General features: G+C 44.0%; 1 protein-coding gene across 1 annotated transcript in view; it reads left to right on the top strand.

The window, feature by feature from the left end:
- The first annotated feature begins 4,153 nt into the window (after positions 1 to 4,153).
- LOC105864201 (uncharacterized) overlaps positions 4,154 to 16,890 on the top strand; it is a 40,352-nt gene continuing 27,615 nt past the window's right edge. The window contains exon 1 of the mRNA XM_076009278.1: positions 4,154 to 15,312. Coding sequence (XP_075865393.1) covers positions 15,283 to 15,312 — 30 coding nt within the window. The 5' untranslated portion in view covers positions 4,154 to 15,282. The remainder of the gene's footprint in view (positions 15,313 to 16,890) is intronic.

The raw sequence follows: 16,890 nt of genomic DNA, 5'->3' as shown, positions 1-16,890 counted from the left end.
GACAGGGTCGCGCTCTTGCCCAAGCTGGTTTCGAACTCCTGACCTTGAGCAATCTGCCTGCCTCAGCCTCCCAGAGTGCTAGGATTACAGGCGTGAGCCACCGCGCCGGCCTCAGACAGTGTTTTGTTTTGTTTTGTTTACTTATAATAGAAAAATTAGAAAGTATAGAGAAACAAGACAATTCGAAATCTTACCATACAGAGAAAATCACCAGTAGTTACAATTTTGCTGTAAATCTTTTCACACTTTTTCCTATATGTGCACATATATAAAATATATAATGAATTTATAAAATTTTGTTTATATATTTCCTTTATATATTAAATAATCCTTTATATATTTGACATGTAGGGTTTTGTTAGATAAAAGACACCATCTGTCTTCAATATTTCTAATTAAAAAAATTTTTTTAACTTGAGGACCTGGTACAGAATGAATGTTCAACATATATTTAGTGAATGATTGAATGGTAATTATTCATTGTTATTTACCTTTATGCAGAGGCTTTTGCTAATTCATAAAGCAAATGATTAAAGGTAACAGTTCTAATGCCTCCATATGCAATGTATTTCTTCTGTTTGTTTTATCTTGTTGCTAGACGAAATATGAATTTAAACTATACAAGCATGGATACCTCAGGATGCCTAGACAAACAATACCTAGACATCCTCTTAAACAGTGATTTATAAATATTATCACCAATTTATCTGGAATTAGTAATCTTTGAAACATCAAAATATTTGAGTTATTTGACCAAGAACAGTATTATTCACTAAGCAGACACCAATTTCTTCCATTCCAGGATTCTGGAAGGGAGAAATGCAAAATAATGCAGAGAATATTAATTCATCTGGTAATCTAATCTGTCTTTTATTCACACAGTATGGTTTGGTTAGTACATCATCATGTACTCAGTGCCTGCATGTGGTGTGCCCCAGCGTACTCAGTGTATTTACTGCCTAACCCAGTGCCTGACACAAAGTAGGTACACAATGCGTAGTTTTCAAATGAATAAGTAGGAATATAGTGAACATAGACATAATAATATCTCCTTTGTCCTTTAATGAAAGGTTATTTTCATGCCTTTTCCAAGTGACGTGGACCTTTAGTACTTGTTAGCCACTTCTTTTTTTTTTTTTTTTTTTTTTTTTTGAGACAGAGTTTCGCTTTGTTGCCCAGGCTAGAGTGAGTGCCATGGTGTCAGCCTAGCACAGTAACCTCAAACTCCTGGGCTCAAGCGATCCTCCTGCCTCAGCCTCCCGAGTAGATGGGACTACAGGCATGCACCACCATGCCCGGCTAATTTTTTCTATATATGTTAGTTGGCCAATTAATTTCTTTCTATTTATAGTAGAGACAGGGTCTCACTCTTGCTCAGGCTGGTTTCGAACTCCTGACCTCGAGCAATCTGCCCACCTCGGCTTCCCAGGGTGCTAGGATTACAGGTGTGGGCCACCACGCCCGGCCTTAGCCACTTCTTAATTATAATAACTAGGTACAGATTCATATAGGAAAAATTCACATTAAATACAAAACCTTATAGTAGTTGATGGTATTATGTTCCTTCCTTCAGAGTCATGTCTTCCCTTTGGGAAGCAGCCAGGTCTTTTCTCTGGCTGCTTTTCATTTCATCTCCAGTCTCCTTCCTTTGCCCAGAGGAAAGGGAAATCACCAGCTCAGTGTTTCTTCTGAGAACAGAGATAGCCCGGATTTCGTCATCAAGTCCTCCTTGTAAATATTCCACTCATTAGACCTGCAGTGATTTTTAGGTTTTAGGGTATTTTTAACCAATCTCCTACTTTTGAGATGAGCCAAAGGCACTTTCCTAGTTGCCCTGTGCCTGGAAGCGCACCCTCTTTACATTCTCCCACACAGGGAGGACCTCTGAAGCCCCTCTGGCCTTGAAGTTGCGCACTCTCTAGAACCAGGTAAAGTTTGCAGCACCTGGAAACTCAAGAGTGCCAACAGGTGGCCTCACCCTTGTCCCTGTCGCTGAGGGCAACGCTAGCCCCAGCTCGCTGTAGACGCAGCTCCGGAAGGGGTGCTGGGCCGGCCACGCGCCGCCCTCACACCCCCCCTCCGTACTCCCCACCCCCCAGTAGAGCAAAGAGCATCTAGCCCGGGCCCTCGGAGAAGGGTCGCACAGAGCCCACCGCCGTGGCACGTCCAGCCCTGCGCACTGCCCGTCACCCTCGTCAGCCCTTCGCGTTCAGGACCCCGGGGATCCATCCCGGCTCTATCAGCGGTGACCTCAGATCTCCGCCGCCCACAGGTCACGCCTTGGGCCCCAGAAGTGCCTAGGGGTCACCCGAGTCTGCAAACCACATTCCCAAGGGCGAGCACTGTGTGGGGCGAGCACCGTGCGGCAGCACCGCTCCGGCTCCAGCGCCCTCCGAGTCCCTTCTTGCCCGGACTCCGCTGGCTGGAGAACACGCGAGTAGCGGCGGGGAGGACTTCACCGGATCCCTCCCCTTCCCCAAACTTCTCCATGCTGGGAACCCCTCTGCAGCAGCCGGCTCCTCTCACTCCGCTCCCCTCCCGGTTTTCTGGTCCCCACTTAGGAATCCGCCTCCCCGAACTTCGCCCCCAGCCGCCCGTGGCCCCCTCCCCGCCTGCCGCCGCGGCGGCCTGGGCTCCGGCCCAGCCCACGTCAATCAGTAGCATGCGGTGCTCTCGGCTGGGGCGGGCCGGTCCCTCGCCAGCCCACGCTGGAGACAGAAGCAGCGGCGGCTGCAACGACCCTGACCCGCAGCACCGCCCGCCCCGACCCACGGCCCGCGACCCCCGCCCGGGCTCTCGCCACCCCGCCGAGAGCCATCGCGTCCCCAGACCCGCGCTGGGGGGCCGAGGCGCCAGGAGCAGCCGCGCGGAGGTGAGCGCCCCTCCCTCCCGCCCCCGACGGTCACTGGGGGTTCCCTTCCCGGGGCTTCCCCCTGGGCACGAGAAGTTCTGGGAGCCGGGAAAGAAGAGGTTGGGAACGAACACCCCTCCGCCGCCCGCCCCCCTCACCCCCTGCCAAGGACTGAGCCGCTGGGCTCTCCCCGCCGCCGGCGACCACCAAACCCGGGTAGGCCTGGGGAAACCGCCGAAGCCGAACTCCCTCCTTTGCGGCGGGGGTCGTGTGCCGGCGGCGCCCGGGCCGCCTGACCCCCGAAGGAAGCAGTGCTGCGGCGTCCGGCTGTCCCCGCGCCCGGCGTGAGCCCCGCCGTGCTGCCTGGGACGCGCGGGCCTGGAGCCGGGCGGGACGGAAGTCCCCGGGCGGTGGCAAGAGGCCCGACCGCACACGCGCGTGCGCACACGCGCACACCTGACCGCTCCGAGCGACGCGGGCCCGGGACACCTCCCGGTGGGCTGGAGCAGCGGCGTGGCGGGCGCGGGCTCTGGGCGGGGAGAATTTACTTCTGTCTCGAGCTGCTGCGGCTGCTCACGGCCTAATCCAGAGGGGCGCCTGGCGGTGGCGGTGCCGGCTGTTGCCGTAGGCGGAGCTGCAGCCGCTGGGCTGCTTCTCCCGCGGGAGGGAGAGAGCGAGGAAGGGAGGGAGGAACTCGGCTCCGCGGCCTCCGCCTCCGCTTTCCATTACCCGCCCCCGCGCCCCTCGCCGCCGCGCCGCCAGCTTTCCGCGCGGGGAAGCTGTCGCTGGAGCTGGCGTCCGCGGGCACGGCGCCCAAGGCCACCGGGGGGCGTGCGGGGAGCAGCGGCGGTTGGCTGCGGCGGCGACAGGAAGCCGCCGGGTCTCCTCGCCTGGGGACGCGGAGGCTCCTCGCCTTTCCCCGGACCGGAATAGCCCGCGTCCCGCATCCGACGGTGGAAATCACCGCCCGAAGCTGCAAGAAAGGGGAAGAGAGAGAGCATTCTTCATTCAGTGTGTGCGCCTTGTGGGAGATTTTTTAAAGTCCTTTTCTTTTATTAAAGAAACATTTCCGTGCTGCTGTCGATCATGTCTCTGGAGAAATCAGCCAGAACCGCCGGAACGCATCAGAAACCAGAGGAGGGAGGCAGGGCCCGAGGCAGCCCCTGTGGCGTCGGCAGCAGCGCCTCCTCGGAACGGGAACGCGGCTCCGCCGAACCTTGGGGTGGGCTGGACTGGCGGGGCGCAGGGGGCTCTGTAGACGGGGCGGCCTGCGAACTGCCGTCAGGCGACCGGGTCGGGGCGCTGGCGGGCCGGAACGAGCGTGAGCCCACCTTTGCGCTGCTGTGCCTGCCCCAGCCGTGAGCCAGGCCCAGGCCCAGGCCCGCCTCCTCCAGCTCTGCCAGGGGCGCTCGCGGCCCCGCGCCGAGCTGCCCGTCCCGGCAGGAGGGGCCAACAGCTCTGGTAAGTGCGCGCCGCCGTGCAGCCCGCACCCCTACCCCCTCTGGCCCGGCCGCCCCGCCCCGACAGCCGCTCCGCCAGGGCGGGGCAGAACCCGGCCCGGGCCTTTGGCATCCACCCCATGTCCCCGCCCCGCTTACCTCTGCTGGCCGCTTTGGGGTTCGTCCCGCTGTGAACCCCCTCCATCCCTTCGACGTGGTAGCTACGGGAGCATGAATGACTTTTCTCTTGTGCAGTTTTCCTGGGAAATAAGTCAGTCAGGTCACATTGAGTCTGGATTTTCTGGGCTTTACCCCCCTTCTTCTGGGCAACGTGGCTCGCTGGATTTTAGCTACTTATGAAGATGCTCAGGACTGTTCTTCAGAAGCCAAGCTGGTTAGCCGGGCATGGTGGCGCATGCCTGTAGTCCCAGCTACTCGGGAGGCTGAGGCAGGAGGATCGCTTGAGCCCAGGAGTTTGAGGTTGCTGTGAGCTAGGCTGACGCCACGGCACTCACTCTAGCCTGGGCAACAGAGTGAGACTCTGTCTCAAAAAAAAAAAAAAAAAAGAAGCCAAGCTGGACAGGCCCTATGGGAATACATGAAAATCCAATTTTTATTATTCGTTTTTTCCCATGGATATTCCAGTTTTAGAGCCTTGTCTTCAGAATAATATGTAGGTGACACTACAGACTATTAAAATGACACTGTTTGTATATTATGTGCTGAAGCTTCCTGATCATGACGTTATCTTCTCAATTCCTTCACTTTCAGCCTGTGTGTATCCCTAAAGATGATGTACATCTCTTAAAGGCAGTTTACAATTGTCTATGTTTGTTTGTTCTATACTCTGTTTAACCACTCCATGTCTTTTGATTAATTGAGTCCATTTACCTTTAAGCAACTGTTGATTGGCAAGACCTTACTAGTTCTATTTTGTTAATTGAGTTCGGGCTGTTTCGTAGATCATTTATTGCTTGCTTTCTCTCTAGTTGTCTTCTTTTGTGACTTGACTTTTTTTTTTTGCAGTATTATGCATTCATTCATTTCTCTTGTGTATCTACTATAAGTTTTTATTTGGTGGTTACCATGAAGTTTTAATAAAACATCTCATAAAAGTCTATTTTAAGCAGACAACTGAATTTTGCATACAAAGTCTATGCACTTTTACTCCCCCTTCAACACTTTATGTTTTGATTTCACAGTTTACATCTTTTTATATTGTGTATCCAATAACAGATTTTTGTGGATATACTTATTCTTAATACTTTTGTCTTTTCAAGTATATCAGAATCATAAGTAGTGTGCCATGCCACCATTGCAGTGTTATATTTTGTGTTCAGCTATATATTTATCAGAGATATTTATATGTTTACATGCCATCAAACTGCTTTTGCCATATACATTTTTCAATTGTAAAAACTCCTTTAGTAATCCCTGAAAGGCAGGTCTAGTCACTGTCAGATTTTATTTATTTGGAAAGATCTTTATTTTTGAATGATAGTTTACAAGGTGTAGTATCCTTGGTTAGCAATAGGAAAGGCCACTTGCAGGGCTCCCTGTTGGGGTGACTCTACAGGGGCTGCACGTTTAGTGGGGCCGATAGGCAGGACTCCCTATTTCAGCAAGTCTACTGACAGGTTCCATGTTTGTGCAGGATCTATTGGGAGAGCTCTGCAGAGAGCGAGTCTCCTGATGAGGCCTGTCATATGAGGCCTGCAAGGCCACTCCTTAAACTAAGGGGTCAGATTTTTGTACACCAGCTCTGAAATTGTAATTTGCTAAGTATTTTTTATATATGTTATTTATGATGTTGAGGAAGTTTTCTTCTATTCTTAGTTCACTGAGTGTACCTATAATGAGTGTTTCTGCATCAATTGAGATGATTGATTTTTTTTCTCTCATTCTGGTAATGTAGTGCATTGCTTTATTTCCATATGTCATCCTTACATTCCAGAAATAAATCCTATGTGGTCATGGTGTGTAATATTTTTAATATGCTGCTGAATACTGTATTCATTATTTATGTACTCTCTGCTAGTATTTTTCTTAGGATATTTCCATCAATATTCATCAAGTGTATTTGTCTGTAGTTTTGTTTCCTTATATTGTCTTTGTCTGCCTAGTGTACCGCTACCCTTACAGAATAGATTTAGAAAAAAACTTTTCTCTGCAATTTTTGGGAAGATTTTTAAGAATTTTAAGCATAAATTTTTCTTCAAATATTTGGTGTAATTTAACTGTGAAGCCATCTGACCCTAGATCTTTCTTTTTTGGGAGTTTGTTTTTTTTTTTTAATTATTACATCAATCTTTTTCCTAGATATAGGTCTGTTCAAATCTTCTCTTCCTTTATTATTCAGTCTTGGTATATTGTATATTTCTAGAATTGGTGCATTTTACATAGGCTATCCAATTTGTTTATACATCCCTGGAAAACTTCTTAATGTTCTCAGACATGCAGTTCTTTCGGGTGTGATCCTATTATTATACAGAAGCCCCTTTGACATGTTGTTATATTGGAGTGGAGAAAAATATGCTATAATCCTGCGATTTGGTTTTAATTTTGTGAGCTGGTGCACCTGGGCTGTCCCTTTCACAAATGCTTTTCAGTCTTTCCACCCTTAATTGAAGCAGAAAGGTGGAGGGGGTTGAGGTGGAATATTTGCTTTGCCTGGGTCAGTTAGGCTCTGGTAAAATCCCAGTCACTTAGGCTTTGATGAGATAGATTGTTTTGAGGGCATATCATGTTTAAAAGTATAGAATGCTCTGGACATACATGAAAATGGCTGCATTCCTTAAGGCATAATTTCCCCTTCCCCTGCTAGAAGCACAAACAGATTATTCTCTGATCTTCACCATAAATGCAGAATATTTTCTGCATGTAAAACTCATAAGCTTGTGGGGATGCCTAAAACTTGATCCAATCCTATTTTATACTGTAAAATTTGTCCAAACTCAGCTTTTAATAATTTGCCAATTAAACATTGGTTTTTCCAACTTATGTACAGACTCACACAGAGGTATATCCTCATGAGTTTTTACTCTAGTCAGTTGTGATTCTATGTAACTTTTTGTCTGTGTCTGGAATTTTGGGACAGAAATTTCCTTTGTGATCTCAGATTTCTGATGGATCTAAGAAAGGCTATTGCCTTCAAATTAGTTCAGATTTTTTTTTCTTAAATAGACACTAATGGTGACTTTTAAGCTGCTTAAATGGTTGACCAGAAACCAGAAGTCCACCATCTGAGATTTCACTGATGACAGAGTTTAAGCCTCACCACTTCTACTTGTGCCCCACTTGTTGACAAAGTCATAAAGAAGACTGGGTGCTTCCTTCTTTGGTTGCAGCTGGAGAATCAAACTACAGAAGCCCCTGCCTGAGAACATGTGCAGAAAAACTCTCATATTGGTCCCAATCTAACCAAATCAAAACCCCAGGCCAGTCTCATTTCCTTATTCTCTCAAACTACTTCGCACCTATTTGAGTGGCCTGCTTTCCCCAGTTACCTCAATTATGAAAGTTAAACTTTTCATACCTTCTTGGTGTGTAATTAGCCTCAGCAGTCTCAACAGATGGCCCCAACTGAAACGTGGGGTCACTTGCCTCTGCAGATGACCATAACAGTTATAGAAGGTAAGATGTTGTATACATTTGCAATACATTTGTTCACTGATCAATCCAGCAGATTATTTTTATATTAGTAAATGGTAGTCCTCACTTTTACATAGGTGTGCATGATGTTTAAGTCATGTAACTAATTCTTTCTAGATAGACATTTGAATTGTTTCTATTCTTTTGCTGCCAAACCTCTGAACTGTAATTAATATTGTTACACTGGAGGACAAACATAGTAAAATTTCCTTTTTTTCAAATTTAATTAGTGTTTTAAACATATTGAAAGGAAAAATATGTGTTAAGAAAATACGTGGAATGCAACAAAATCAATGCTTAGAGAAAATTTTATAGCACTGAATGCATACATTAGAAACAAAGAAAAATATAAAATCAATGATGTGATCTTCCACTTTAGGACACTAAAGAATAGCAACATAAATTTATATCAGTCAGAAAAAACATATTTAGATCACAAAGCAATAAAATGGAAAATAGCAGGTCAACAGACAAAATCAATAAAAATAAAAAGATCAATAAAATTGATAAATATCAAGCTAAGGTAACAAAAACAGAAAGAAAAGGAGAGAAAGAGAAAAGACATAAATTACTAATATCAAAAATGAGAGGTCATCATATCTGATCCCATACACATCAAAAGAACAAAACATAAATATTATAAAGAACTCTATGCCCACAAATCTGATAGATCAATTAGGCTAATTTCTTGAAAGGCACAATCTACTAAAACCGCAGTAGACACAGTCTACTAAAAGAGAAACAGGTAATTGGAATAGATCTATAGCTATTGATGAAATAAATCAATACCTAATAATCATCCAGATATGTACCTATTCAAAAAAAAATACATTCAGACAAGTTAACTTAATTTGTGGGTTCCAGGTGTTTCTGTTTTGTCTATAACATTTGGACATTGCAAACATTTAATTTTAATTTATTGCTTATTGAGTTGGGGAATCACTATGTTGCCCACTATGTGATATGTTAGCCCAATGGGTACCGTAATTATAGAGAATTTAGGAAAGATGATTTTCTTTTATGCTTAAAAGAAAGCATATAAGGTTTATATAGCCTCTCCCTAAGATCATAGGAGGTACTGTATTTATATTTTGTGGTGTCTGTAGGTATAATTCTTATTTGAGCCCTGTATTGATTAAGAACATGGAGGTTTCCTAATTGATGAATTTTTTTAAAAGGTTGAAGTTAATTTACAATTTATTATATTTTGTAGAGGTATAAAACCCAATCAGCACCAATTTAACTTTTGTTTTATGTTTTACCTTAGTAAACTTTGGATTTTCAATTTCAAATTGTGGATCTTTATTTTAATTGTGTTTTTGTGGCAGGAAGTGGGGTTTGTTTGAGATTAGGATGGGGAGCCTACATACCCTACTCAAGTTATGAATTTCTTGTTCCAGAGAGCCTCGAATTAGTATCATCATTATAGGACTCTCACATGGCCATAGTTGTGTTATAACACTAAAGGACCCTAGGTTTATATCTGGTTGAATTAAGTAATCCCTTTGCTGTGGCACAAGGCTTTGTGAGTCAGGTTCAGTATACACTGGTTAGCAACTTGTCTGAGTCCAATGAGGAAAGAAAGAAATTAAAGAAGATATATAAAATGAATTTACTACTTATACATAGGCAAGGGACAACAGAAGTCTGAGATTCAATGCGCTGATCCTTAAGGCTCAGAAAAGCTTTTGAGAGAGAATAAAGTCTCCACTGCACATGCCTAACTTGCACCATGGCTGAGCAACCTGAGAAAGCAGCTCCCTTGGGATTTATATCTCAGTATGATGTGACACACTAGGAAAAAGTGTTAAAGGACATCCTGTTTTTAGAGTGGATTCTATCAGAACCTGGGCAGTTCTGGCCAGTCACTTTTAATCTCAGGATGTTACATTCCCATCACATTCTGGTTTTTTTGTTTGTTTGTTTGTTTTTTGACAGTCTCACTCTGTCACCCTGGGTAGAGTGCAGTGGGCATCATTGTATCTCACTGTAACCTCAAACTCCTGGGCTTAAGCGATACTCTTGCATCAGCCTCACAAGTAGCTGGGACTATAGGCATGTGCCACAATGCCCAGTTAATTTTTCTATTTTTGGGAGAGATGGGTCTCACTCTTGCTCAAACTCCTGAGTTCAAGCAGTCCTCCTGCCTCAGCCTTCCAGAGTGCTAGAATTACAGGTGTGTGCCATCATGCCTGGCCAGTCTATGGTTATTCCAGAGAATTACAAGTGAGGAAGTGGGAAGAACTGAATTGGTCCCTGAACATCCAGAAAACTGTCCTGAACTGTTAACACTAAGGGATCAGAATATTTGTTGAGACAGAGGCATGGGCAATGGCAGTAGAGATATTTAAGGATGAGTTTCGCGCTCTTAGGTTTCCCGACCTAAGCATATGACACAACTGCCTTTCTCTCTGTAAAAATTACCTTAGCATATTTTGGATTTTTCCTTATGTAAAGTTGCAACTTTCAGGTACTATCTGCATTTGATGACTGGCTGTGTGGACCATTTGTGTTGTTACTGGGAAAAATTCAAGAGCCCAGAAAGTCACATTGGAGAGTACTACCTAAGCCTCCAGTGAGTGCCACTCAATCTTGCTTAATTTTTCCCAAACTGAGAGTCCCCTTCCCTTCTGCAGTTTCACAAAGGACTATTTTTAGGCTTGTTCTAGGAGGGTGTGAACTAAAATACAATTTTAAGTTTCAACCCCCCCCCCCCCACCGGCTCACTGAATGGACCTCCTCCTGGCCAAAGAAATATCCTAAAACTAAATTGACTGCCAGGAGGAGGGAGGTCAGATATGCCTCATCATGCCTCCTCCCTTCTTGGGGACATCCTTTGTAACCCATTCACAGGCCTAAGGGCATGCAAGACAAACCTGCAGGTCCTCAATTTACACAACAAATGTACGTCTGGGTGGCTAATCTCAGATTAAGAGCTTCTTAACTTAAAACATGCAAGTCTCTAGACAAAGCTTCTTGTCTTTAACCAATTACAAGTGAAAGAAGTTTTAAATCCGCCTATAAGCCCCCCTTGGAGATGGCTCACCTTTTTGAGCCCAACCAATGTATGCCTCCCACATATTGATGTATTGATTTATGACTTTACCACTAACCTCTGTCCCCCTGAAATGTTTGAAACCAAACTGTAACCCAGCCACAGCGAGTCCACTTGCTCAAGGCTTCTTGAGTGTGGCTCCGGGTCATAGTACTTGTAAACTAAAATGCTCAACCCCTACCGGCTGACTAAATGGACCCCCTCATGGCCAGAGGAATATTCAAGGGCAAAGTTGCCTGCCAGGAGGAGGGAGGACAGACATGCCTTATCATGCCCCCTCCCTTCTTGGAGACTTCCTTTGTAACCCATTAACAGGCCTAAGGGTATGCAAGACAAACCTGCAGGCCCTCAATTTGCAACAAAATGGTGGCTTATCTCTGGTAAACAGTTTATGTTAAAACATTCCAGTCTTTAGACAAAGCTTCATGTCTTTAGTCAATTACAATCTAAAGAATCTTTAAACCCACCTATAACCTGTAAGCCCCCCCCCCTTTAAGATGGCCCTCCTTTTTGGGCCAAACCAATGTATACCTCCCACACATTGATTGATGGCTTTACCCATAACCCTTGTCTCTAAAATGTATAAAAACCAAACTGTAACCCAGCCACAGCGAGTCCACTAGCCCAAGGCCTCTTGGCAGTGGCTCCGGGTCATGGTCCTCAAATTTGGCTCAAAATAAATCTCTTTAAAATTATTTTACAGAGTTTGGCTTTTTTCTGTTAACATACTCAAATTTGGCTCAGAGTAAATCTCTTTAAAATTATTTTACAGAGTTTGGCTTTTTTTTTCTGTTAACAAGGGTAAATGATACTAAAATTTTACATGGCTACCGCAAGCATTCAGTGATGGTGACCAGAATATATGCAGTGACCACAAGACCCTACACTTGACTCTTTCAAACTCCTGACCTCGAGAAATCCGCCTGCCTTAGCCTCCAAGAGTGCTAGGGTTACAGGCCACCGTGCCCCGCCTTGACTCTCACCACTGCTAACTGGTGAATGTGCTGTTTTCACAGCCTTGATAGGTGGGTGCTTTTCAAATTGCATGCCAAACAGGCCAAATTTGATGACATATCATGTTAGGGCATAGTCAATTGACTATTCATGTGTACGGGATGAGAGTGTTTTAGTGTGAAAAGAAATTACAACAAATAATATTGACAGCAGTCATTACTTACATATACTCATATCCAAAAGGAGGAAAGTGCTATAAGTTTTGCAGGCTCACACACAGAGTGAACTTGGGAGTAGAGAGAACAAACAGGAGGTGTTATGGGAAGGCTGTGTAGTATCAAGAAGGTGAGATGCTCCTGGATTCCCACAGAAGAATGCTATTGGTTTGTCTGAAAAATTATCTGGGCTGGCAGGGAACTAAAAGGCGTTATACCACAACAATTAAGAGTATAATAATGTACCATAATACTATAATGCTGTAATGTATCATGTACTATCTATGTTAACTACTATAAATCTTCACTTATGAAAAACGTGAAGGAGCTTTCTACTCTTTTCAGAAACAATACTAAAAAGCACAACATTGCCTATATTATTCATTCAATTTGCAATGAGCTTTATCCAAGGCAATTGAAGGCTGAAGAAGAAATGGAAACAAATATGTAAGACCCTATTTGCGGCTGGGTGTGGTGGCTCATGCCTATAATCCTAGCACTCTGGGAGTCTGAGGCAGGTGGATTGCTTGAGGTCAGGAGTTCGAAACCAGCCTGAGCAAGAGCGAGACCCCCGTCTCTACTATAAATAGAAATAAATTAATTGGCCAACTAATAAATATAGAAAAAATTAGCCAGGCATGGTGGTGCATGCATGTAGTCCCAGCTACTCGGGAGGCTGAGGCAGGAGGATTGCTTGAGCCTAGGAGTTTGAGGTTGCTGTGAGCTAGGCTGACACCAGGGCACTCACTGTAGCCTGAGCAACAAAGCGAGACTCTGTCTCAAAAAAAAAAAAAAAAAAATTAAAAAAATAAAGAATTCCTGAAATATATGAATAAAGACTTAAACAAATGGAAAGTTACATATTATTCTTGGAAAGAAAACCTCAATAATATAAAGAAGTCATTTATCTATAAGCTAACTTCAACATTGTATTTGATCTCATAATAGATTCTGTCAGGTTTTTTCAGCCAGCAATGATTTTGCAAAGTGTCCATGGAAGAACAAACATATAAGAATTGCCAAAATCCCTGAGAAATAAACACAATGAGGATTTCTGATCCTATGATAAATTAAAACACAGTAAAATGTTCTACAATTAAAGTAGTGTGGTGTTGATGCAAAAATAGGCAAACAGATTAGGACAGTAGAAATTTCAGAAATGTGTCAAAGTGCATAACAGAAGGTAAGATATACAATAAAAACTACAGAGGGGGAAATGTAATTAATATTTGGTGTTTGGTAAGTGCATATTCCTAAAATGATGAAAATGGATTCATTCTTTACACACGATAGTAAGATAAATGACAAAGAAGAAATGTAAATTGTAAAAAAATTGAAAACATACAACTAATAGAAGAAAACATTGGTAAATATTTTTACAAGCTGTGATTAAAAATCTAGTATATTACTCAAACCAAGAGATGCTAGTAAGAGAAAAGGTTACTAAAGCACACAATGTAAAACCAGAATATTGTGAATGTTAGGAAGCCCCATAAGTAAAAAGGAAAATGCCAAATGGGACCTCTTTTTGCAACTTATATAATATTAACACAGCAAAGAGAAGCACACATCTCTGTTTATTCTAGAAAATAAGAAAGCTCTCTAAGCATATGGTTTCATGGCATAAGGACAAAGGAGGCAATGTGAAGGGTCCCTCACTGACCTAAGATGAGACAATTTGAGCTCAAAAAAAGATTTATATGGTAGTATATGAAATTCCATGAAAAACAAAAAAGTGAGAAAAATGTAACTTATATTTTTTCTTTGCTGGGGCCACACCATCATTATGACAATTGACAAAAGTATCAAGCTTTTACCTTTCCTTTCCTGATAGGCTAGGTTTTTTTCCCCCTCTTTTTTGAGACAGTGTCTTGCTCTTGTTGCCAGGCTAGGGTGCCATGGCAGATCCTATTTCCTCAGCCTTTCATATAGCAGAGACTGTAGGCACACACGCCATGCCTGGCTATTTTAAAAAAAAAAAAAATTTGTAGAGACAGAATCTTGCTATGTTGCTCAGGTTGTTCTTGAACTCCTGGCCTCAGGTGATCCTCCTGCCTCAGCCTCTGTGAGGGTTAGCATTACAGATCCAAGCCACTGTATCTGGCCCTGGACAGTCTAGTTTTTAATGTAATGAAGATCTCTTATGAAAATGCAACTCTTAATAGAATAATAAGAACTAATACATGCAGAGGATATAATAGAGTTAGAAAGCTGCTTTTCGGCAACCCTCAGCAAAATAAGTGAAATTAGAAAAATACTAATCAATATATGGTAAATAAATGAAAGAAACAGGCAGACATTTCTTGGAACCATTGACCCATCAACCTTAATATAAATAAAAGTGAAAAGACAAGATGTGTATTCAAATGTGCCTTCTGAATCCAAATGTGCTGGACGTCTAAAATAAAGAGTAACTTTGAAAGATTTAATACCAAAAAAACCCCACAAAACTTCATTATTATTTTGATCACAAATAGAAACAATATTTTGGATATATTAAGTTAAATAAATTATTACAATCAATTCCATGTATTTCTTTGTTTTTCCTTTTATGTTGCTACTAGAAACTTTAAAATGACAGACGTGGCTCATATTTTATAGTAGGCATTGCCACCTGAGGGGATTACCTCCGTTTTTAAAACTCAGGCTGCCTCTTCAAAAGTCCAGAGGCCATGAGGTTAGAAAATCTGAAATTTAAAAATAATTTTCTATTGTTTTCAATTTCAAGTATTATATATATTAGCCATATATGGATCTAACTTTATATACAACCTTAGGTGCCAATGTCTTCTAGGAAGTGCCACGTCCCAGTGCAGAGGCGACGCCCTGATGCAGCCACGAGCATGCGGGATCCATCACCTATCACTCAGGGCCCCAAGGGGTGGGGCTTGAGGCCCTATCCAATCAGGGGCATAGCTGTGGGAACAGTCCAATCAGGTGCACAGCAGGAGAGGCGGGTCTCCGGTGATCTCCGGGGACTTTGGGTTCGGCGCCAATCTCATTGCTACTTTTGTGTTCCCTTCTCAGCCGCCATTGCTGAGTCTGGGAGGACTGGGTGGCTCTGCTACGGCCTTTGTCCTGCTGCGACCTGCAGGTACTGGAAGATCTGTGTGTAGGATGGCAGGACACGCCGGAAGCCAGGAGCTGGTGAGTATGCAGGCCGCGTGTTTTGAGGGGGCGAGGGTAGTTGGAACCCACTGGAAGTGGCTGTGGCGGACCCAGGCCTCCCCGCAGTCAGCTGCGTTGTCTGCGGATCCGAGTCCCCAAAGGTCCAACTTGGCCTTCAGTCCCCTTCAGTCGCAGAGTAGAGCCTGGGCATCCTGTGGTATCCTCAGAGCCATATTTGGCACGGCCAGAGCCCTGTCTGGCCGCTGGGAGCCCGCAGCCCTGGTCTTCCCCAGATGGCGCTGTGAGGACGGGTGGGTGGGTCGTCAGGGGAGGAATCTCGCTCTGTGTGTGGGACTCGTGCGTGGGAGCAGCTCAGTGGTCCGTGGGGTCCCCAGTCCTCTCTCCTGTTAAAACATTAAAGAGTTTATTAGTGCAAACAGCAAGTTATGAATCCGGAAGCACCCAGTCCTGGTTTGTGGTTTGGAGTCCACCGGAGGGTCTTGAAAGAAAGACTTTAAAATGTGTATGAAGAAGCTAACTTAATTCAATAGTTGACTGGTTATAGTTTAGTATTCCCTTTTTTTTGGACTGTCGTGGTGGCTATTTTCTGGTTATGTGATTAGAGGTTAATTGGTGCTTTGTTGTTTTTTAGGCCTAAATTTTGCTTCTATGTTAATAATTCACACAAAATGTATTTGGGTTATATTTCTGTATTAGGTAGGAACCCAAGGCACTAGAGTCACTTGACTCTAATTGCCTCTTATTCACTTATTTTAACATTTCACAGAGAGACTGATTTTCCTGTACATTTTCCAAGTGTATTTTCCAAGTTATTCTTCCATAGAATAGTGATTTTCTTTAAAAAAATTGTTCTGCTGAAAATTTCTTGAGAGGAAATCTGAATATTCACTTGACACCACATTGTAAAATATCTTTGTGCCTCTCCTCCTTTTATCTTTTCTAGTCACAGACATCTTATCAGAAGGTCTTTAGGTTGAGTTTCTTGTTTGGTGATTTTACAGGGTGATGTGTCCTCAGGCACCCTCCTGTCTTTTTCTGGTCATGAATTTGCCCACAGCAGCCATGTATCCTGGAGTGTCTAGTGAATATCAACCCCTCGTCACCTCCTTGCACAGGACAGCCTGAGGTATGGGGCTGGAGCCTCTGGGGAGCAGGAGTCTTCTAGTGTACCTCTCATCTAAAAAGCTAGCCCCTTGAGACATCAAGATTTTCTTCCCCCAACCCGTTTCCATTTCTTGGGGACACATTGGTGGCCAACCAATCAGTTGTTGGTTTTGAGGGCAAAGGACAGAAAGGACTCCATTTCTCTTGATCTTCTCACACTTGTAAGGAGAGAAAAACCATCCCCTGGGACAGAGAAAACCCTCCCCAGCGAGGTGGTACAAGAACCTACAAAGCAATTTGCACTTCAGACACACAGTGGGGGTGCAGGAATAGTGTGGTGGTTCCTGGGAGGGTGGTCTTTGAGCATTATAGTGAGCAGAATAAGGTGGGAGTATGTCCCAAGTGATAGGATGACCTTGAGTCAGACATATCTGTGTTTCTGTCACCAATGCTCCTCCTTGGGTTTGTCACCTTGGAAAGATTTGTTTATTC

This window comes from Microcebus murinus, chromosome 13, assembly GCF_040939455.1.
Source record: "Microcebus murinus isolate Inina chromosome 13, M.murinus_Inina_mat1.0, whole genome shotgun sequence".
In the NCBI taxonomy this organism is placed as follows: Eukaryota; Metazoa; Chordata; class Mammalia; order Primates; family Cheirogaleidae; genus Microcebus; species Microcebus murinus.
Note: the sequence above shows the minus strand (reverse complement) of the source record. Positions and strands in the feature narration are given on the sequence as shown.